Genomic DNA, 19,224 nt, shown 5'->3' with positions numbered 1-19,224 from the left:
CATATATGTGAAAGGATAAATTCTTAACCATTTAGGAATAATATGCTTTTTAGGAATCTAATAAAAACTGTAGACTCTTTTTCTGGAAAATGAACATATATACATAATTCTGCTTACAATTTAAGGGTTTCTTGGATACTCTGCAGCCTATAAGAACTGCTATTGAACAAAAAAAATATGATTTTAATGAGAAAACAGAGAACAGATATTCAAATAATTACAACATCTGACCTTCAATAGAGCAATGACAATGTAAAATATTAAAACATATAAGTGGTCTTTAACTACTATACATTTTTCATTTCAAAAGCTAATTTTTAAATTATATATTTAGAATTTATTACATATTTTTTCTTATAAAAATAATATTAGAAACAATGGTTGGGACTATTAAACTGCAAGTTTCTTAAGAATAGGTGCTCTTAAAATAGATAACTAATAAGGACCTACTGTATAGCACAGGGAACTCTTCTCAATACTCTGTAATGACCTATATGGGAAAAGAATCTAAAATATGTATAGGTATAACTGATACACTTCGCTTTTTGCAGAAACTAATGCAGCAGTGTAAATCACCTATACTCTAATAAAAATTTTTTAAAAATAGGTGCTCTTTTTACTTGTCTTTGTATCATAATGACCTATCCAAATAAATAGCATACTTTAGTTTCCCAGATGACACTTCACGAAACTTATTTTATTCAATAATGTATTTGAATACAAATGTACTAACAAGAAAAAATACTGACACAATGACAAACATTAAATAAATCAAAATGACAAAAATAAAATAAAAAAGAAAACATAAAGAATAAAATAGATTTTAAATTATCTGTTGCTTGAGAGACAGGCTTAATTAGAAGAGAATATAGGGAATTCCCTGGTGGTGCAGTGATTAAAACTCTGTGCTCCCAATGCAGGGGGCCCAGGTTTGACTTCTGGTCGGGGAACTAGATCCCACATGCATGCTGCAACTAAGAGTTCACATGCCACAACAAAGGAGCCCCCATGCTGCAACTAAGGAGCCGGCAAGCCACAACTAAGGAGCCCGTGTGCCGCAACTAAGGAGCCCATGTGCTGCAACCAAGAAGACAGTGAGCTGCAACTAAGGAGCCCTCAAGCCACAACTAAGGAGCCCACCTGCCGCAACTAAGACCCAGCACAACCAAATAAATTAATTTTAAAAAAAGAAGAGAATATAATGGTAAATATAGATATTTCTAGGTACTTTTGTTTAAACTTATAGATTCCTTTTTATTGTACTTCAAATTTCACTTCAAAATATGTTTCTTCTTAATACGACATCTCCTACCCTTAGCCACGAATAAGGTCATTTTTGGACACTAACAATTTGTAAATGCACTGGAAGGGCAAATGTTTTGGAAAAATGTTGAAAGAAGTTGGGGGTGGAGGATACTGTTCAAAGAGGTTTTATAATATAAAATAAATAACTTATTATTTATTATATATCTTATAATAAAATGTGTGCAAGTTAAAATAAAGTAAGCTAGTGTGAAAATAAGCAATAGTGTGTATAGGAACTCCACTGCAAGTTTTTTTTCAAAAGGAAAAATAGTTGTGGTAGGGTGGAGATGAAATTTTTATTCTGTTTCTTAACCATTGCGAGTGTCATTGTGCTAAAGAAGATGGGAAAACTACATTTTGGTGCCATAAATATAAAGGAACAATTGCACATTTTCATTTGAATAACATCAAACCCTTATCAAAACCAGATAAAGTCATGAGTAATATGCAGAATTCAATTGGATATCATTTAATATCTATAGGTTGTGACCCTACCATATAAGATTAATGAAATGCCCTAGTCTTGTTTTCAGAATAGGACTTGAAGACATTTACATACTCAAAGCAATGCCAAAGCGACAAATGAGTGAACTTCAGAAGACTTAACCTCAGAGACATGGATGATACGCCAACCCCATCTTTTTAAGTTTGGTGTTTGACTCCCTGGCTACGTGACAATAAATGAGATTCAGCCTGGCAGTCTGGGTCTATAGCTACAGAGATTCCTTGCTGAAGAAATCTGTCAATAAAGAACCTCAGCCAAGGGCTTCTCTGATGGCGCAATGGTTAAGAATCCTCCTGCCAATGCAGGGGACATGGGCTCGAGCCCTGGTCCGGGAAGATCCCACATGCCGCAGAGCAACTATGCCTGTGCGCCACAACTACTGAAGCCCGCATGCCTAGAACCCATGCTCCACAACAAGAGAAGCCAACGCAATGAGAAGCCCACACACCACAACGAAGAGTAGCCCCCACTCGCCACAACTAGGGAAAGTCCACGCGCAGCAACAAAGACCCAACTCAGCCATAAATAAATAAATTTCTTTTTTTTTTAAAAAGAAGAAAGAACCTCAGATAACTGAGAAAGTAATTAATTGTCTCCATAAAAAATGTCTTTAGTCTGTAGATTCAGAATTAGGTATACTGATAAACAAAATCAACATAATATAGGTATACTGAGTAATTGATTTAGACTTGTGATTTTAAACTGAAATCTTACTAAATTCATCAACAGTATCAAAACATTTAAGAGAAATAAAGATTCAACACATCTATATGTTTAATGAACTAGGTTTATACAAAATTACCTAAGTACTCAGAAAGCTTTTTGTTAAAATTAGTTGACAACTGAGGTACAGAAAATCAAATACAGTATATTAAACTTAAATGCAGTTAAAAAGTTTTAGCAAACATAATATAGTGGTGAAACCTGATTAGAAGTGAATTTTAAATTCTGCTAAATTTATAAAATAATTTGTATTCAAAAGTAATAATAGCCAATTCCAAAATATGAAACTGTAAGATATAAAATCCCTAAATCTTACCTTAAGAATTGAAAGATTAAAGCACTAAAAAAAAAAATCAGTTATTGATTCTTTTTAACAACTTCTATGAATCTTCTACATTCAGTATATGGATAATAATAATTTAGAAGGTTTCAAAAAAGTATTTAAAAGTAATGATCCTGAAAAGGGATCTGCAGGAATAGATTAACTTGGAACTCACAGTATCTGGGCTTCTACTTCTTAAAGTAAGATAACTGATTAAAATATAAACAGGCTACTCTGCCTTAGCTTTTCCAATTTAAACTATTAACTGCATTGCTCTTGGGATTAAGAAGGAAAGGACTTAAGAAGGATATGTCTTTTACTGGACTGCGAAAAAGTCTAAAGACAGAAGACAGGCTAATTAGAAACGTTCAAATAATAATTGTGCCATCTGAAGTGCGACCATATGTGAATCATGGCTACATGGAACTATGGCTTAAAACAGCAAAAAACAAACAAAAAAAACTTTTAAAATCTTTCTGTACTGTTTATAAATATTTATACATAAATATGATTAGCCATATCAATGTCTTGAAACAAAATTTTGAGTCCTGCAAGTCCTAGCAGTACTGATCTTTCAAATTTACACATATACACCATAAGTGACTTAAGCAATATGTGACATATTAGTCTTTTAGTTCTATTAGATCACAATCCTAAGGGTAATAAGTTATGGACTTGAAGGGAACTCATCTTAGTTTCTTTTGAATCTGCAATGATTATATTTGTGCCATTATTTCCCTTCTCACCCTTCCCATCCCATGTTCTATACTATAGGACTACAAGTTAGATCCTAAAAAATATATTTTCAGATTTTACTTCCTTTCTATTCAAAAAACATAGGCCAATAGCAATCCTAGATGACTTCGTAACACTGTTGATAAAATCTAGCTATCTTTCAAATACTACGTTCTAGAAATCTGACAAACTAGAATGGAATTTAAACTGTCTCCACCCACTTCCCACTACATTACACCCTCTGCTTCCCCACCCCCAGATGAAGGTTAAGTTGATAGATGGATTGGAAATGAAATAAAGCCAGACATCAAATAACTTACTTGAAATCCATCTCTTACCTTCTGTACTTAACCCTGGACTTGATGTGAACTTGGCTACATCAACAATTTTTACAGCAAATTGTTGCCCAGTTTCTCTGTTGATGCATCGTCGTACAACACTGAAGGGACCCCTAAAAAAAAAAATATCCAAGTTTAATTTGTTGATTTTCTTAAGTTTCTATTTCCTTTCAACAGTTTATTCATATTTCATTGTCTACTATAGCCATAGCTTTCAAAATAGAATTTAATATAGTTTTGAACACATTTTTCTATAAAATAAGAAACAAATTTACTTTCAAAATCACTTTTAAAAATTTGAGATAGTGTTCTTATATTCAAGGCAAATAATCTCTGTAATTTTCTCTACATATTATCAGCATCTTAAACAAAATAATAGTTCACAGTGGTAGTGTATACAACTTTTACCTTTTGAACCAGAAACTTAAATCATTCTCTCATCTTAGCCATCACTTATCTAATCTTCACTAACAAGTCCTACTGAGTTTATTTCAAATATCTCTTAATCCTGTCCACTTCTCTGCATGACTCATTCTGTAGTCTAAACCACTACCAGTTTCTACTAGGACCACTGAAAACTTGTTTCTCCCATTCATTCTTGAAGTGATGCTTTAAAGATGAAAATCTGATATTATGTTTCTGCTTAAAATCCCAGAGAGAAGGTATTTGCAACACATGTATTTAGTCAAGAACCAAAATACATAAATAATTCTTAAATAAGAAAATATACTACAAGGAAATCTGGGCAGAAGACTTAAATAGACACTTCACAAAGAGAAAGCCCTACATGATTTAGTTTCCAACAACCTCTACAGTCTCACGTGAAGTCACAGGGAAATCCTTCATCCTCCTCAAACTTCAAATTAGCATTATTCTCAACTGCCATAGGAAAGGAAGTAATTTCTACTAGCAAAACCAGTGGTCCAGTCACTTTCTTACCCAGTCCTCTCCTCAATTGAAATCGGTGGCTCTCAATATTGACCATACAGTTGAATCAACTGTAATGACTGATAAAATAACAATGCCCGGTCCCAGGCATTAAAAACACAAAAACACACTCTGTTCCTTGTGATTAATAGTTATCAAATAAGTATCTGAACTAAAGATAATCCAACATGCTTGAATCAACTATTGATTAATGTAGAATGCAATCGCAATATACTGTAGTATTTTATTTGAAGGCTAGTATGGTTTAAGTTATTAAATACACACACATGTACATGTATACATGTATGGATTTCCCCCCTCCTCAGGAAACAAAACACTCTCATTGGTTTTTACAGGTAGAAACAGTACACCTGGATGCATGTGGTCAATCAGAAGACAGAAAAGTTCTTCATTTACAGTAGGACACTTATGATACTTTGGCCTTAAAGTGTAAGTTTGTCTTTATTCTTTCAGAGGACAGGCAAACGAATATAATCTAACCTAGACTTAAACATTTCTCTGAGATCATATGAATCAGTTGATTTCATCCCACTATCAATCATCAGGACATCAGTTACACTACAGTTTCAAGTCTCTCTCTTCAAGCAACCTAACAAAGCTAAACTGGAAGGAAAAGAAATGGTAATAGCGTACCTTTCAGAACTCTATAGGAAAAGGACCTTTTTGATAATCACTCAAAACTGTTCAAAGACTTTTCTCTGTGAGAAGACAATATAACAATGTGAGTCAGGACTCCCACAAATGTTTTCATTCTCAATCTGGATGTCTTACTTGTGATTACTTATCCTGACAATAGCAAGTAATTTCAGAAAATGTTTAGCGTAATTGGTTTTTGTACACACATTAAACCCTTGGGACTCTATTTATATATACATTTGTGTAGTATGCTTCAATTCACTACACCTTTTGGATACTTTCCAAGATCTGTATGTGGGATCATTTTTGGTCAAGAGAGTCAATTCTTTACTTTTTCCTGTTTGAACAAAGGTGAGGAAGAAAACATAGCTTCTCCCCCAACCCTTTTAGTAATAGTAGAATGAAGAAAGCTAGGAAGAATCAAGAAAAAAGGGAATACTGATACAAAAAAAAAAAAACACACCAAAAACGTGTTTAAGTCTGTGAATGAAAAAAAGGAACCAAATCCTTGGTTCTTTAGGCTACTTTTATAATGTGAGGCAAAGAAAATGAGTTTATCTCTGAAGTATTGATGACATGAAGACAGGTCACGAGTAAAGAGTTTCAAAGATCTGTCTCTCAGTGACATCCAGGGGGTTAGAAAAGGTGAACCATTTAGTACACTAAAAAGACACTGAAAAATCTTTTAACTTTTTTTGGGATTTAATCCATCAACTGGAAACTCAGTGGAAACTGAAAAAAATTTGAATGAGTATATAGTGTCTATAATTTTAGCAGGACTTGATTATATTTATTTCATCAAAACGCTAAAAAGACACAGGATATAAGAAAATCTGGCTTGTTTTCCCATCTTAAAATGGGGAGGAGAGTGTAATAAAATGTATGTTAAAAATTCTGTATTACACTTATTAGTTATACTTGAATGACAGTTTAAGGAACAGCAAAAATTCAGGAGGCCTAGGTTTCAGTCTGGCCTAAACTCTTTTTGAATCTTAAAATTTCATCCTTAAATTTTTAGTCTATAGTACAGTCGATTCTTGAATAATTATGGGGGGTGGGGGGAATACTGACAGAGGTAGTTGTAAGCCATCATTATAAACTACTATCTTTCTCATATTTCCACTAATTCTGGCCAGGGTATTAATCAAACTGGAATGATAAGATAATTGACGGCATTTCAGATTTGATAAAATCTATATTCTTTATCCAATTCTTTAAGAATACTGAATATTGATTGGGATTGTGGCACAAGGTTCTACTCAAGGCAGTTGGCTGCTTTCAGAATACTAAGTTTTAAAGTAAAAGGTCAATTAAACTAGAATATGTTACAATTGAATATTTGCTATTACTTCCCTAAGGTTTTGAAAAGAATGTAGCTGTGTCTCTATGCAGACACACAATAATCTCCTCTAGCTTTCATTAATGTGAAGAAAGGTCATGTCTAGGAATTGAACCATTATGATACCAAAAGTAAATACAGTTGGCCCTCTGTATCTGCAGGTTCCACATCTGTTGATTCAGCCAACCATGGATTGAAAATATATGAAAAAAAATTCTAGAAAGTTCCAAAAAGCAAAACTTGAATTTGCACTGGTAACTATTTACAAAGCATTTACAATGTATTAGGTATTGTAAGTAATCTAGAGATGATTTGAAGTATATGGGGCATATGTGTGGGTTATATGCAAATAATATGCTATTTTATATAAGGAACTTGAGCATCCATGGATTTTGGTATTGGCGGGGATCCTATAACCAATCCCCTGGAAATACCGAGGGACAATTGCACATCAAAAGTGACTAGAATTAAATAAAAGTATGCTAGAATACAGTATAATATGTTGGTCTCCAGGATAATAGGATAGATTTAGCAAATGCATCTAAATTAACTTTTCTCCCTGAACCCATTAAAATGAGAGAAAAGGGGCTAAAGAAAATGTCTTAAAGGACTGGGAGAATGAGAGAATACAATAGTAATTAATAATCAAATTTTGAAAGCAAGAAAGCAGATGGAGTAATGGTAACTGGCTTAGCATTCATAGAAACGCCAAATTGCAAGGAGAAAATAAGAAAAGTTCAGAACCAAACTCATTTACACTACAAAATTCTCAGGAAGCACCTGAAGTGGCAGCACCAGATAACTGAGAAAGAGAGGGTGGGGCTAAACACTCAAACCTTGAGTGAAATCTATTAGAGAAGCAGTTAAGAGTCTTAGATCCTCCTCCTCTACTCCATGCCACCGGGTAACTACTCTGCCTCATCCTCACAGAGGTCCATTATCTGGAGAGGGTAAAACACAGGGTCTTAGAACTGGGGACAGAAGGCAGTTGAAGAAGTGGATACTATATGAAAAGCAAGGGGTTTATGTGATCACACACAAACTGAATGTAGACAGCCCATCCCCATTTCCCATTAACAGGGGGGAATGTTAGAAGCTAGATCTTTACCCTTCAGGCAGGAAAGGTAAGATTTTCTATTGAATATGTGACCAGCCCAGAAGGAAAGACTAAAAATAATGACGTTATATTGTTCAAACCACTCAACCAGATCACCTTCCTTGAAATTCAAAGTCAACAAGTTCTTCCACAAGTTCAGAGTTTTCAATCAGCTTTCCAACCTCGGCATTGTTGGCATTTTGGGCTGAATAGTTCTTTGTTGTGCAAGGATGTCCTGTGCATTGTAGGGTGCCTAACAGCGTCTCCAGCCTCTACCTGGAGATGACAGTAGCACCCCCTCAGCCAGTTTTGCCAAGCAAAAATGTCTCTAAACGTTGTCAAATGTCCCTCAAGAACCACTGCTCTATTCCTAATCATAAGTAGATAACCAACCTCCCAAAACATCTGGAGAAGAGTCTAATTTGGAAGACAGAGATCAAAACATAAAGAGCAACTTAGAGGAAACATACTAAACAAGAAAAAAACTTCCAACTACCATTAATGTCCTTGGAAAGATACTATAACTATGAAACAAAAACAGAACTTTCAGAAGACAAAATGAGGGCTCTTGAAAACTAAATATATGAAGAAGTTTAAAACTCAATAGAAGGCCTGGCAGATAAAGTTGAGGAAATTTCCCAGAAAGTAGAACCAAAAGAAGAAAGAAAATGGAGGGGAGGAACTCAATCCAAGAACATTTCCCAGACCTTAAATCCTGAGTTGTCCAAATTAAAAGGAGCCACCAAGGGGAAAAGCAAAAAATAACATACAAGAGAACTCCCATAAGGTCATCACCTGATTTCTCAGCATAAACTCTGCAAGCCAGAAGGGAGCAACACAATATATTTAAAATGATACAAGGGAAGAACTTACAACCAAGAATACTTCACCCAGCAAGGCTCTCACTCAGATTTTTTTTTCACATCTTTATTGGAGTATAATTGCTTTACAATGTTGTATTAGTTTCTGCTGTATAACAACGTAAATCAGCTATATGTATACATCAAAAACTTTACAGACAAGCAAAAGCTAAGAGAATTCAGCACCACCAAACCAGCTTTGGAAAAATTGCTAAAGGAACTTCTCTAAGCAGAAAAGAAAAGGCCACTACCGGAAACAAGAAAATTACAAATTCCATTTGTAAAATTACAAAATTACAAATGGAAAATTACAAATGGAAAACCAGTAAAGGCAAACATAAAGTAAAGGTAGGAAATCATCTACATACAAATATGACATAAAACCCAGCAACTGTAAGAAGAGGAGAACACAAATGCAGGATATTGGAAATGCATTTGAAATTAAAAGACTAGCAACTTAAAACAATCTTGTGTATATATAGACTGCTATATCAAAACTCATGGTAACTGCAAACCAAAAATCTACAATAGACACACACAAAAAAGAAAAACGAATCCAAACACAAAACTAATGTTAGTCATCAAATCACAAGACAAGAGAACAAATGAGGAAGGGAAGAAAAAAGACCTACAAAAACAAATCCAAAACAATTAAGAAAATGGCAATAGGAACATACATATCAATAAGTACCTTAAAGGTAAATGGATTAAATGCTCCAACCAAAAGACACAGACTGGCTGAATGGATACAAAAACAAGACCCATATATATGCTGTCTACAACAGACCTACTTCAGATCTAGGGACACATACAGACTGAAAGTAAGAGGATGGAAAAAGGTATTCCATACAAATAGAAATCACAAGAAACCTGGAATAACACTACTCATATCAGACAAAATCAACTTTAAAATAAAGACTATTACAAGAGACAAACAAAGACACTACATAATGATCAAGGAATCAATCCAAGTAGAAGATATAACAATTGCAAATATATATGCAGCCAACAGAGGAGCACCCCAATATACAAAGCAAATACTAACAGCCATAAAGGGAGAAATTGACAGTAACACAATAATAGTGGGGGACTTTAACACCCCACTTTCATCAATGGACAGATCATCCAGACAGAAGATCAATAAGGAAACACAGACCTTAAATGAAACAGTAGACCAGATGAACTTAATTGATATTTATAGAGCATTCCATCCAAAAGCAGCAGAATACACATTCTTCTCAAGTGCACAGGGAACACTCCCCAGGACTGACCACATGCTGGGCCACAAGGCGAGCCCCAGTAAATTTAAGAAAATTGAAACCATATGAAGCATCCTTTCCAATCACAACACTATGAGATTAGAAATAAACTACAAGAACAAAACTATAAAAAACACAAACAAGTGGAGGCTAAACAATATCCTACTAAACAACCAATGGATCACTGAACAAATCAAAGAGGAAATCAAAAAATACCTAGAGACAAATGAAAATGAAAGCACAACGATCCAAAACCTATGGGATGCAGCAAAAGCAGTTCTAAGAGGGAAGTTTATAGCAATACAATCTTACCTCAGGAAACAAGAAAAATCTCAAATAAACAACCTAACCTTACACCTAAAGCAACTAGAGAAAGAAGAACAAGTAAAACCTAAAGTTAGTAGAAGGAAAGAAATCATAAAGATCAGAGCAGAAATAAATGAAATAGAGACAAAGAAAACAACAGCAAAGGTCAATGAAACTAAAAGTTGGTTCTTTGAAAAGACAAACAAAATTGATAAACCTTTAGCCAGACTCATCAAAAAAAAAAAAAAAAAAGGAGAGGACTGAAATCAGAAAGATTAGAAATGAAAAAGGAGAAGTTACAACTGACACCACAGAAATACAGAAGATCATGAGACTACTACAAGCAACTGTATGCCAATAAAATGGACAACCTGTAAGAAATGGACAAATTCTTAGAAAGGTACAGTCTCACAAGACTGAACCAGGAAGAAACAGAAAATATGAACAGACCAATCACCAGTAATGAAGTTGAAACCATGATTTAAAAACTCCTAACAAACAAAAGTCCGGGACCAGATGAATTCACAGGCGAATTCTATCAAACATTTGATAGAGGGATAGAGTTAACACCTATCCCTCTGAAACTATTCCAAAAAATTGAAAAAGGAAGGAATACTCCCAAACTCATTCTATGAGGTCACCATCACCCTGATACCAAAACCAGGCAAAAATACCACACAAAAAGAAAATTACAGGCCAATATCACTGATGAACATAGATGCAAAAATCCTCAACAAAATATTAGCAGTCCAAATTCAACAATACGTTAAAAGGATCATACACCATGATCAAGTGGGATTTATCCGAGGGATACAAGAATTTTTCAATATCCACAAATCAAACAGTGGGATACACCACATCAACAAATTGAAGAATAAAAACCACATTATCATCTCAACAGATGCAGAAAAAGCATCTGACAAAATTCAGCACCCATTTACAATAAAAACTCTCCAGAAAGTGGGCATAGAGGGAACATACCTCAACATAATAAAGACTGTATATGACTAACCTACAGCTAACATCATACTCAACGATAAAAAGCTGAAAGCATTTCCTCTAAGACCAGGAACAAGACAAGGATGTCCACTCTTGCCACATTTATTCAACACAGTTTTGGAAGTCCTAGCTACGGCAATCTAGAGAAGACAATGAAATAAAAGGAATCCAAATTGGAAAAGAAGAAGTAAAATTGTCACTGTTTGCAGATGACATGACACTATACACAGAAAATCCTAAAGATGCTACCAGGAAACTACTACAGGGTATCAACGAATCTGGTAAACTTGCAGGATACAAAATTAATACACAGAAATCCCTTGCATTCCTATACACTAACAATGAAAGATCAGAAAGAGAAATTAAGGAAACAATCCCATTTACCATCGCATCAAAAAGAATAAAATACTTAGGAATAAACCTACCTAAGGAGACAAAAGAACTGTACTCTGAAAACTATAAGACAGTGATGAAAGAAATCAAAGATGACACGAACAGATGGAGAGATATACCACATTCGTGGACTGGAAGAATCAATATTGTCAAAATGACTATACTATCCAAGGCAATGTACAGATTCAATGCAATTCCTATCAATGCATTGATAAGAAAACCAGACAAAAAGCAGAGCTGGAGGAATCAGGCTCCCTGACTTCAGACTATACTACAAAACTACAGTCATCAAAACAGTATGGCACTGGCACAAAAACAGAAATATAGATTAATGGAACAGGATAGAAAGCCCAGAAATAAATCCACGTACATATGGTCAATTAATCTACAACAAAGGAAGCAAGACTATACAATGGAGGAAAGACAGTTTCTTCAATAAATGGTGCTGGGAAAACTGGACAGCCACATGTAAAAAAATGAAATTAGATCATTCTTTAACACCATACACAAAAGTAAACTCAAAATGGATTAAAGGCCTAAATGTAAGACCACGTGCTATAAACCCTTTGAGGAAAACAGAGGCAGAACACTCTGACATAAATCACAGCAACATCTTTTCTGAAGTGTCCTAGAGTAATGGAAATAAAAACAAAAATAAACAAATGGGACCTAATTAAACTCAAAAGCTTTTGCACAGCAAAGGAAACCATAAACAAAACGAAAAGACAGCCCACAGAATGGGAGAAAATATTTGCAAACAATGCAACCAACAAAGGATTAGTCTCCAAAATTTATGAACAGCTATTGCGGCTCAATATTAAAAAAACAAACAACCCAATCAAAACATGGGCAAAAGACCTAACTGGCATTTCTCCAAAGAAGACATACCGATGGCCAAGAGGCACATGAAAAGATGCTGAACATTGCTAATTATTAGAGAAATGCAAATCACAACTACAATGAGGTATCACCTCACACCAGGCTGAATGGCCATCATTAAAAAATCTACAAACAATAAATTCTGGAGAGGGCGTGGAGAAAAGGGAACCCTCTTGCACTGTTGGTGGGAATCTAAACTGGTACAGCCACTATGGAGAACAGTATGGAGGTTCCTTAAGAAACTAAAATTAGAGCTACCATATGATCCAGCAATCCCACTCCCAGGCATATACTCAGAGAAAACCATGGTTCGAAAGGATACATGCACCCCAGTGTTCACTGCAGCACTATTCACAATAGCCAAGACATGGAAGCAACCTAAATATCCATCAACAGATGAATGGATAAAGAAGATGTGGTATATTTATATGATGGAATACTACTCAGCCATAAAAAAGAATGAAATAATGCCATTTGCAGCAACATGGATGGGCCTGGAGATTATCATACCAAGTAAAGTAAGTCAGACAAAGACAAATATCATATGATATTGCTTATATGCAGAATCTAAAAATATATATACAAATGAACTTATTTATAAAACAGAAATGGACTCATAGACATAGAGAACGAACTTATGGTTACCAGGGGGAAGGGGGCTAGGGATAGACTGGGAGTTTGGGATGTACATGTAAACAGTGCTATGTTTATAATAGGTAACCAACAAGGACCTACTCTATAGCACAGGGAACTCTGCTCAATATTCTGTAACAACCTACATGGGAAAAGAATTTGAAAAAGAATAGATACATGCATATGTATAACTGAATCACTTTGCTGTACACCTGAAACTAACACAACATTGTTAATCAACTATACCCCAATATAAAATAAAAATTTTAAAGAAAAGCACCCATGAAGTACTCAGCAAAATAGATAAGACACATGTCCACACATGCCACTGTGAAATTTAAGAACCCTATGGGCTACAAAACGTTCAGATTTCCAGCAGTAGGGGTAAGGGTGCTCAAGGAGGGGAGGATGATATAGTTCACACACAATGGATCAGGCACTGCAATGGCTTCTGATCTCTCAATGGCAACACTAGAAGCAATGAGACATTAGAGCGACACCTTCAGAATCATGAAGGAAAAATATTTCTAACCTTTAAAGTCTACATTGTCAGAAAAATCAATAATAAAAAAACATTTTCAGACATGAAAAAGCTCAATACATTACTTGCAATGCATACTTCCTGAAGAAATTATTGTAGGATGTGTTTGCTAGAACAAGAGAGTATACTAGTAAAAAAGGACGCCAAGGGACAGCAAACAGGAGATTCAACGCAAGAATACAAGAGAGTGAGATCTCAGGCTGCCAGCTAAGCATTGAGCAGAGGTTAACTAGAGAGCCATCAAAGATTCCCAATGCCACTGATCAGCTCTTTAACTTGAAAACAGAAGAACCACGTAATCTGGGGCCAGGTTCCTCTGTTTTGCTTTTTCTGACCAGGGGCTGATGAGATTCCTGCTCCTCTCTGCTGCCTCGATCAGCAGAGGACTCTCATTTCAGTCCACAGCAGTGTTCTCAGAAATAACTGAGCGGGAGGCAGCCTCGGCGAGCTGAAAAGCAGGAAATGCAGAGCAGTGCATGCCCCCTGACCGCACTCCTGCTGGATGTTCAGTACCCAGCACTGCACTATAGCACGGATGTCCTGCCTGTGAAGAGCTCCATGTTCTGGGATTTACTTGGGATTTTGCCAACGGACTTGCCAGCAAGGGCTCCTATATGCTCTCAGGTATCTGAAACCAGACTGTGAACAAAAGGTTCTGTTCAGCTTCTCTTCATCTGAGTCTTCACACAATAGTGGTATTATTGCCCTTTCCTTACACAGCTAAGTTTGTGCTTGCTACTCAGTTTTTAATGAATAAACAATATACTGTTTAGGGATATATACATAGATGGTAAAGCTATAAAGAAAACCAAAAGGAATCATTAGTATAAAAGCCAGGATAGGGCTTCCCTGGTGGCGCAGTGGTTGAGAGTCCGCCTGCCAATGCAGGGGACACGGGTTCGTGCCCCGGTCCGGGAGGATCCCACATGCCGCGGAGCAGCTGGGCCCGTGAGCCATGGCCACTGAGCCTACGCATCCGCAAACGCAGCCTGCGCGTCCGGAGCCTGTGCTCCGCAACGGGAGAGGCCACAGCAGTGAGAGGCCCGCGTACCAAAAAAAAAAAAAAAAAAAAAAAAGCCAGGATAGTGGTTATGGGGAGAAGGAGATTGTGACTGGGAAGGAGCACACAGTGGCTTTTAAAAGTACTAGTAATATTCTATTCTTAACTTGGATGATGGATTCACAGGTTTTCATTTCATTAGTATTCTTTAAAATACACACACTCGCGTGCACACACATAAACTTTATGCACTCCTCCACAAATATATTTCCCAGGTAAAAATAACATTTTTAACAGCTGAGGGTACATCCCTAAGATCTTGCTAATCAAAAGAGGTCCTGGGTTTCCCTGGTGGCACAGTGGTTGAGAATCTGCCTGCCGATGCAGGGGACACAGGTTCGCGCCCCGGTCCTGGAAGATCCCACATGCCGCGGAGCGGCTAGGCCCGTGAGCCATGGCTGCTGAGCCTGCGCGTCCGGAGCCTGTGCTCCGCAACGGGAGAGGCCACAACAGTGAGAGGCCCGCGTACCGCCAAAAAAAAAAAAAAAAAGAGAGAGAGGTCTTAATTTTTAAAATATCTGTACAAGTTATTTTAAGTGACTTGATATATATAAATGAAGAAAAACTATGTTTACATTCTCAAACATAAAGTCAGTATCGATTATGTTCATTGTAATTCTACATCTAATTGAACTAAATTTAATATACATTAAGTTGTTACATGTAAATTTTGGAGTGACATCTATAATGTAAAGTTCTCACCCTGTGAGAGGTTTACAGACAAAAACTTACATCGTATATGAGGAAACCTTCAATAAATGAGGTGAACTTCCTGTCCATATCACAGGCCTAGAAGCTTCATCACATTTATAATGAATTGCACACTGTACTACAATAGATGTAGGATACCGTGAAGAACAACCAATTAACCAAAGGGAAGATAAGGGTGGGGGAAATGAAGACCAAAAACAAACTCATACACACACACACATACACACAAACATACATACATACAACATAGTTGACAGTCAATACTCATTATTTGCAGATTAAGTATTTGTTAAGTCACTTACTAAAATTTATTTGTACCCCAAAGTCAATATTCACAGTCATTCACGGACACATGCATAGCAGTAAAACTTTTGAGTCACCTGACACGTTACCAGCTGAGGTTGAACAAGGTGATGCTCTGCCTTCTTGTTTCAGCTCTCACTGTAAGCAAGTGTCCTTTTTGCCATTTAATTAGTGCATTTTGTGTTTTTTGTTGGTGATTTCACTGTTTATAATGGCCCCGAAATGTACTGCCAAAGTACTCTCTTGTGTTTCTAAGTGCAAGAAGGCTGTGGCATGTCTTACGGAGAAAATACACTTTGGGTAAGCTTCATTCAGGCATAAATTATAGGGCTATTGGTCATGAGTTCAGTGTTAATGAATCAAGTATACATATGAAATAAGGTGTCTTTAAACAGGTTATGTATTGATTAGTTGAAGAAAACATGACCAGAGGCTCACAGGAACCTAACCCCGCATCTCACCTAGGAGAAATGATTCAGTATTTACTCATTCAGTGTTCATGGCAACTTTTTAGAACATAACTACCACAAATAATGAGCATCGACTGTGTGTGTGCATAATACACACATATGTATGTGCATTTAATTTATGTAATATATATGCAATATTATGTTACATGCATTGGCTGGCCAAAAAGTTCGTTCAGGTTTTTCCGTAACCCAAACAAACTTTTTGGCCAACCCAATATTTATATTAGAAGATAAACTCAATGAGTGCCCGGTATATATTAGGCCCTCACGAAATATTTGGTGAATGATATATCAAAAACAAACTAGGAATGAACAAACCACTGAAAAACTTATATCACAGAATTTTACATAAACATATACAATTTTGAGAAATCATGGTACTTCTAGGTATTTTTCCACTCATTTACTAAATCTACATCTTGCTACTACTGTCTGTACAGTTCTGATGTTAAAAACTGAGGGAAATAGATGGTGGGTGGGCGAAAAGAAAACAAAGCAAAAATATAATAGTAATGATGACAATATTAGCAGTAAGAACATAATACTGAAAATGACACTCTATAGACACATAAATGTATATAAGAATGACACCTAATAGAGATAACTATGGTCCTTTTCCTCTTATTTCAACACTGTTGGTTTAGTCATTACCACTAAAGAAGAGCTTATCATTCCATCTATAAATCCTTTCCTTGTCTTCCTGTTTCTTTGTGGTAGTGAAAGGGGAACAGAAATGTTGTTCTGAAACTTTTTTTCTCTTTAATACTTCTGGTACCCACTCTCACCACCAACATATACACTTTCATAAACACACCAAATTGAGTTACTTTAGGTATAGTGACTAAACCAAAGGAAAAAAGTCTGCCTAATCATAGCTACTGCTAAAGAAACACACATAGAGTGGGAAATTATTAAAATCAAAGTCTCAGGAACTGTTGCCTAAATGTTAACAATTAAAGACCTGACAAAGGAATTAAGCTCAGTACAGTTCAGATCATTCCTTGAAAACAGAAAGGGCAGGCTTATTTGAAAAAGTTGGCAATGGATCTCCAAAATGCTAACAGAACAAATTTGGCTCAACTGTCAAAGATGAGTAATTCATAGTGTTAAGACTAGCATTTACTAAGTTGGAACCTATATTGGCATAATTAGTACTTCTGTCAAACCTTGACAGTTCAGTGACAAATTTAGTAGGCCTTGCTTTAGATTTTATATAGCACATCATCCTCCGGTCTGAGTCTACGCATGCTACATTCACCGTTTACTACTTTTATGCAAGGACTTCAGGGCATACATAGCAGTCTCTGCGGATCCAGAAGTTCTGGGAAATCTGACTGGTATATGTGCGTGTGTAGGTGTGTTTGAAGGGCTGGGGTTAGTTAGAGCCAAGGTAGAGGGATATGGACTCTAGGTCTTTGTTAGTTCGTATATGATGGAGCATGTATCAAGGAGACTTGCTGAGAGAGGAGAAAAAAATATTTTTGTAACAGATAAGAAACAGGGAAAAAGGGACATAGACATAAGAGGAAGGAAATGAAAAAGAAAACACATAAAGGACTGTAAGATAAACATATCCCAAAGTAAGAACTCTGACTTGGTTGTACATGTTTCGGCCTTTTTAGCTCAGTATGTAAAGAACTTTCACAAATAAATACTGAAGCAGTAACATTAAAAAAATTCTATTGATACTTGCACATTTTATCTCATTCATTTACCTCATTTTCCCTAATGGAAATAAGACCCAAAAAATACAAAGAACAAACAAAAAAAGATTAATAAAGCAATTCTTACCCTCAGGACACTCCCAATCTAATAGATTGCTATGGGTATATGTACATAATTTCAGTATGTTACAGAACAAAGTACTGAAACAGTATAATACAAAGATTTATTACCTGTGGATAGGAAGGCGGTCAGAGAAGGCCTCTATGAGACAGGGACACTTAGGAGGGCTTAGAAAGGTGAAAAAGAGCTTTTTTTCAGGCCAACAAGGATATAGGGAAAATTCTAGAAATAAGTAGTAGCATGTGCAACAGCCTGGAGCCAAGTCAAAGCATGGCGTGCGATGGATACTAAAAGCTGTTTGGTATTGCTGGCATGAAAAACTGGAGGGTGAGAAGTGGCTGGAAAAGGAGAAGGGCGTCAGAGATCACTGTGACAGAAGAATGGAAGATAGGTTGAGGAGTGAGTGCGGGCCAGTCAGGAAGTTATTACGTTAGCCTAAGCATAACATGATAAAGACCTAAACCAATGCCTCCGTAGAGGCAACTGAGAGAGACTTAAAATAAATTGACCAGACAACGTAGTGAAGGATTAGCTAGGGGATGGTTGGGGGTTGGTTGAAAGAATGACGTACAGATTTCTGGCAAGAGTTACAGGGTAAATAATGATACCACCAAATGAAAGCGACTACTATAAGAGAAAGAACTGGTAGAAGAAGAAAGAAGCTGAGAAAGAAAGGAGACACATGACTGTGTTTTAAAAATACCAATTTCAGAAATAGTGATTTCCATGGACCAAGGCAAAGATATAGAGAGCACAATTAGATAGGAGTATAAAGTTCAAGGAAGGGGTCAACATGTACATGATGAAGGTAACATCAACTACCATTTGCAACATACCATGTGCCAAGCATGCTGCTGAGAACTTTATATAGATTCTCTCATTTATTATAATTTATTTATCATTATTTATCATAATAGCGAATATACTGTTAGCCCCCATTTTATAGATTAGGAAACTGAGGCTAAGCCAGGTTGTCTATGCCAAACAGTTAGTGAATGGTAAAGTCAGGACTGAAGCCTAGACATACCAAACTCTAAAATCTAAGTTCTCATCTCTATACTCCCTAGGAAGCATGAGT

At 36.1% G+C, this 19,224-nt stretch overlaps 1 protein-coding gene across 9 annotated transcripts in view; it reads right to left on the bottom strand.

Moving 5' to 3' along the window:
- The window catches only part of CASK (calcium/calmodulin dependent serine protein kinase), a 391,721-nt gene that overhangs the window by 311,981 nt on the left and 60,516 nt on the right, over positions 1–19,224 (bottom strand). For 4 of the 9 annotated variants that reach the window (XM_022556423.3, XM_089904603.1, XM_089904602.1 and 1 more), the window contains exon 2: positions 3,911–4,041. The exons of 1 other annotated variant lie outside the window; for it this stretch is intronic. In XM_022556423.3, the coding sequence (XP_022412131.1) occupies positions 3,911–4,041 (131 nt within the window). The remainder of the gene's footprint in view (positions 1–3,910; positions 4,042–19,224) is intronic. 4 more of the 9 variants (XM_022556426.3, XM_022556428.2, XM_022556431.2 and 1 more) reach the window with 1 other exon arrangement.

This window comes from Delphinapterus leucas, chromosome X (genome assembly GCF_059928025.1).
Source record: "Delphinapterus leucas isolate spDelLeu-1000000601 "Yukka" chromosome X, BTC_Dleu_Yukka2, whole genome shotgun sequence".
In the NCBI taxonomy this organism is placed as follows: Eukaryota; Metazoa; Chordata; class Mammalia; order Artiodactyla; family Monodontidae; genus Delphinapterus; species Delphinapterus leucas.
The sequence above is the reverse complement of the archived record's forward strand: the minus strand, read 5'-3'. Positions and strand labels throughout refer to the sequence as shown.